This window comes from Condylura cristata, unplaced genomic scaffold, assembly GCF_000260355.1.
Source record: "Condylura cristata isolate star-nosed mole 26May11 unplaced genomic scaffold, ConCri1.0 scaffold00006, whole genome shotgun sequence".
In the NCBI taxonomy this organism is placed as follows: Eukaryota; Metazoa; Chordata; class Mammalia; order Eulipotyphla; family Talpidae; genus Condylura; species Condylura cristata.
This window is the reverse complement of record NW_004567107.1, coordinates 3,306,415-3,311,028: the sequence shown is the minus strand read 5'-3', so window position 1 is coordinate 3,311,028 and position 4,614 is coordinate 3,306,415. Positions and strand designations below refer to the sequence as shown.

General features: G+C 52.1%; 1 protein-coding gene across 1 annotated transcript in view; it reads left to right on the top strand.

Annotated features, from left to right (window-relative positions):
* The first annotated feature begins 2,964 nt into the window (after positions 1-2,964).
* Positions 2,965-4,614, top strand: part of GPR107 (G protein-coupled receptor 107) — a 40,912-nt gene continuing 39,262 nt past the window's right edge. Inside the window, exon 1 of the mRNA XM_004677884.2 lies at positions 2,965-3,116. Coding sequence (XP_004677941.1) covers positions 2,976-3,116 — 141 coding nt within the window. The 5' untranslated portion in view covers positions 2,965-2,975. The remainder of the gene's footprint in view (positions 3,117-4,614) is intronic.

Genomic DNA, 4,614 nt, shown 5'->3' with positions numbered 1-4,614 from the left:
TCTAACCCGCTGCGCACCAGAAAGGGCCCAGCTCTGCCTTTTCTGCTCCCCACTCTGTCTCTGGTGAATCCCCTCACCACCCCTGCATCTCTGGCCTGTACCCCACTTCTGTATACATAAATAAATCTTAAAAAGAAAAAACCTTCTATTTGTACGGGGCAAGTGTTGGGGGAGCCTGTAATAAGAATGGCCCTCAGGCCCGTGGAACATGAAGAGCGGGATCCACACATCAGAGCCCAGGAGTGACTGAGCAGTGGGGGCTGGAGGGACGGCGCAGCTTAACCCCAAGGAAGGACTACAGGCCCTGGGGTCCTACTCCTTGGCAATGGCAAAGGGCTTCTCCTCCATCTTGCCTGTCTGAGACTGTCACATCCTCAGGGGCACGTCCTGGCCATGTCATGTTGCCTTCCACCTTCTGCGAGACCTCCACACTTCAGGACCTCGCCAAGTGTGAGCTTACCGTCTAGCCAGCCTGTGTTCTCCCTGGGAAGCCTTCATCAAGGGTGCTTTTACCTCCCGAGCCACCGCCCTGGGCGAAGCCTCTGTCCTGGATCATTAAGTCCTTGATCACACAATGGAATCTGCTGCCTTTGTAGTCTAACCCTTTCTCTCCCTCAGCTAAGGCGGGTTAGAGGCCCATAATCATCCTTGGCCTATATCTTTATCTCCAATGCACAAGTTAAAGTACATCTTGATGGTAACCTGGGCCCCTTCTTCTCATTGGCAACTGAGGGTCCTGCTAATAGTAGAAGGGGGTGGGGGGAATGGGAACCTGCATAGGGCATGGAAGGAGAGGACCTTCATGGTGCTTATTATCTGCCAGAGAAGCAAGCGCTGCTAGGGGAAAGGGTCTTTGAATACCACAGTGCAGAGAGCACATCCAGCTTTGGAGCAGATGAGTCCCAGGCTTGGTTCTAACGATGCTTGCTGAAAATTAACCAACCACTGGAGTGACCTTGAGCAAATCACTTAGGTTCTTTGGGCTTGTTTTCATGTCTGTTGAATTAGGTTTTGTGGATTGTGGTTTCTTCAGAGGTCCCAGAATCAACCCCCCTCACTCCAAGAACCCTGTGGATGCTTCAAAGTGCAGACGGTCCCAAGCCCTATATGCTATATGCTCTATTTTCCCCTATACCTACATATGCATGGTAACGTTTGATCTATAAAGTAAGCACAGTCAGAGTCTAACAACAATAATAAAATAACAACGCACTGTAATAAAAGTTATGTGAATGTAGTCTCTTGAAATATCTTATTTAGTATTTCTGGGCCATGGTTGACCACTGGAACCACAGGAGGAGAAACCACAGCCTACGGCAGGATCAAGGTGGGAGCCTAAAGATCAGAGATTGGGGAAGCTGGGATCTCCTCTACCAACTAGCAAACATCCCTCTCCCATCTTTCTGGCCCCACCTTAATGCCCTACTTTTGTCCTTGCAGCGGGTGTGACAGAACTTGCACTGCCTTTGGCTCAAGGGAAGAATGCAAGCTTCTTGAATTTTATTAAAATTGCACACAGCTAAAAAGCTTGGGCCCTCATCCCATCATCACCCCTGCCTTCCCTCTTCTGTTCTTTCCCAGACTTATTTTTTAGATTTTAAACAATTATTTAGTTATGTATACAAAAGGTGGGGTGCAGAACAGAGGTGCTGAGGAGGGATGAGAGGATTTACCAGAGACAGAGTAGGGAGCAGAACAAGGGATCCACTGAAACCCACTGCTGAGGGGAGCAGTGCGGAGACAGGAGAGGTCTGCTGGCCAGTATGGTCAGCTAGTTCCTGGACAGGGATGAACTCATGCTGCAGTGGCTGCGACAGCTTGATAGTGCTGAGACTTAACCTCTTGTGCCACCAGGGAGGCCCCAGTTGACTTCTTTAATATAAGTGCAGTTCCAGGAAAATATAATCAAGGTCACTTCAGTTCCTAGTTCCAGTCAAAGACTGAAAGGATCTGAACCTGTCCTTTCAGAACACTCTCCAGCACTGGTACTCAGGTTGGCATTCCTAGCGATTTTTATTTTCTCCCATTTTGCTTAACTAATTTCAGACAAAGGGCATGCCCTGTGAATGTGGCCTACTTTAAAAAAATCAAAAAATTAAACCTCACCTGTTCATTGGCCATTTTAACAACCATGTTCTTCTAAAGCTCCTTAATTAAAAAAACAAACAAACACAAAAACCATGTCAGAAGGGAACCCACTTCTGTTAAAGAGTTCCCTAAAATAAAAATAAAAAATACAAACTCGTTAGGAACTTTCCACCCAGAATGGGGACAGGCACCTTAGGCTGCAGTGAAACAAAGTTAAAGTCCCCACGTGACCCTCCCAGCTCCCCCAGAAACAGGACTTGGCAGCGCCTGTCTGCCGCCTGTGCAGGTACTGTCCTCGCCATTGAGCCAGACTGCTCCAAGCAGGGACCCTCTGCCCGCCACCCTTTCCCCGGAATTTGTGAGCTTCAGAAAACCAAGGGACTTAGGCCCCGCCAGGAGCCTGAGGAGTCAGTCCGCCGGGGGCACGCGGCTCTCGGTCCCGACCCGTCACCGACCAGGCCCGGTGGCCACGGCGTAAGGACCGCACGCTCGGGGTGCCGGGGTCCCCCGGCGGGCTAGCTGGGCCCCCCCGGCGGGCTGGCCGGGCCCAGGGCGCAGTCCAAGCCCAGCGAGCGAGGCTAGGTGAGCCCCGACTGGTCCTGCCCAGCGACCGTTGCCGTGACAACCACCACGCGGGTGCTCCGCCCCTCGGGCTGGGGGCTCCACCTCTTCTGGCTAAACCGCAGGCCGCGCAGGGCAGGTCAACTGAACGGTCCCCAGGGGCCAGGCGCGGCCCGACGGCCACGTCTCCCGCCACAGGTTGGCGGCCAAGGGTCACAGGGCCCGCGCCGCAGCCCGCGCGGCCCCGTCCGGGTCCTTCCGGCACTGGCGCCCTTTGACCCCGGAAGTGGGCGGGGGAGGAAGCGGCTGGTGATGCTGGAACAAACATGGCCGCCCCGGCGCCCCTCGGCCCGTCGGGCTCCCGCTGGCCTCGGCCGGCCGCCGGCTTCAGGCTGCTCCCGCTACTGGGGCTGCTGCAGGTCCTGACCGAGCCCGGCCTGGGCCGCGTCCACCACCTGGCGCTCAAGGTGAGGCCACCGGGCCGGGGCGTGCCGGGCCGGGGGGCGATGCCGACGCTGCTCCCCCGGGCCAGGGGGCAACTTTGGCTCACCGGGGGCTTCTGGGCGATCCGGCCCCCCGCGGGCCGGGGCGCGGCCGCTCACACTGGCGGCTTTTGGGAACGGTGGGCGTGACGGCGCGGTGTACCTCGGATCGTCCGGGGCGGGGGGGGACGGGGAGGGGCTTGGAGCTGAGACCCGGAGAAAGTACCGAGCTGTAGCGTAACCCCGCAGGACCCGGCGCGCCTCCCGCCTTCCGCTGGCTTCCCGCGGTCCTCGCCCCTGGCAGTCTGCTGCTGCCCCTCCCTTCTCCCCGCCAACTTTCATCCCCGACTTGACTTGTCGGCGGTCTCAGATTCATCTCCTTGTGCCTGCAAGTTGGAAAGTAGGCGAAACCTTAGTGTTAGTTTCCCGGTTCGCCCTGGGGCGCTCTCCGGAGTGATCAAAGCTGGATCTCTGGAGGAATTTCAAATATTGCTTGAAATGCAACACCGAGAATTTAAAATCAGCTGTAAGAGTGTTTCTGGCTAGGGAGACCGCCCTGTTCGTCCTCTCCTGTCACTTGTGTTTTGTGCCCTCACCCAAAAGTCGTCCAAGGCTAAACGTTCCTCCTGGCGGTTCAGCAGGTTAATATATCTGGAAAAGAAGAAAATTTATCGTGATAACACAGCGTCTTACACATTTGTGCCTAACAGATACTTTTCGAAGAAGCTAAGGGATTATAGTTTTCTACAGTTAAAATGCTTCTTAAACAAACGCATTGCTTTAATAAACCAGCAAATGTTTTGATCTATTATGCACATACATTCAGCATTAGAAGCCTGATCAGACCCAAACACCAGAGTCTGGGTATTCATTTTTTGTTGTTTGTAAATAAAAATAATCCTTCCAGGGAGACAGGTGAATCTTGGCTCCTTTTGAGAATCTGCTAAGAGAAGATTGAAAAAGTGAAAGTAGAATGCAGACAAAACTTCCTTGGGGTTGGTTGGGGCTTTCGGACACTCTTTAAGCTTATGTATAGCCATAGTCCCAGGTTTGACTTCAAGTTAAGAACGTGTGATGTTTAAACTTCGGCATCCTTTATCTTAGATCAAGTAATGCAGCCGAGTTCATATTAGCTTATAGATTAGATAAAAAACTAATGGTAGGACACACAGGGATATGTCTTGACTCAAGCCAGTGCTCTGTTTACTTGTCTACAGTTAAAATGTCAGCTGGCTGAGTCAGTAGTTACACGCTAACAGTGTTAGTATAGATGAACATTTATACTAAACTTAATTGGTAATTTGGTGATTGATTTTTCTGTCTTGAAACAGTAATGCTTTTTATCTTTTATCTTTCATAAGTCTGTGGTCCTTTCTCCATAGTCAATACTGTACTTGTTTTAAACATTGTATCTCCTTGCCTAAAGAAAAGGAAATCACCAGAAGAGAGCTTGTCAGAGAAAGACATTAGATTGTCTTTACCA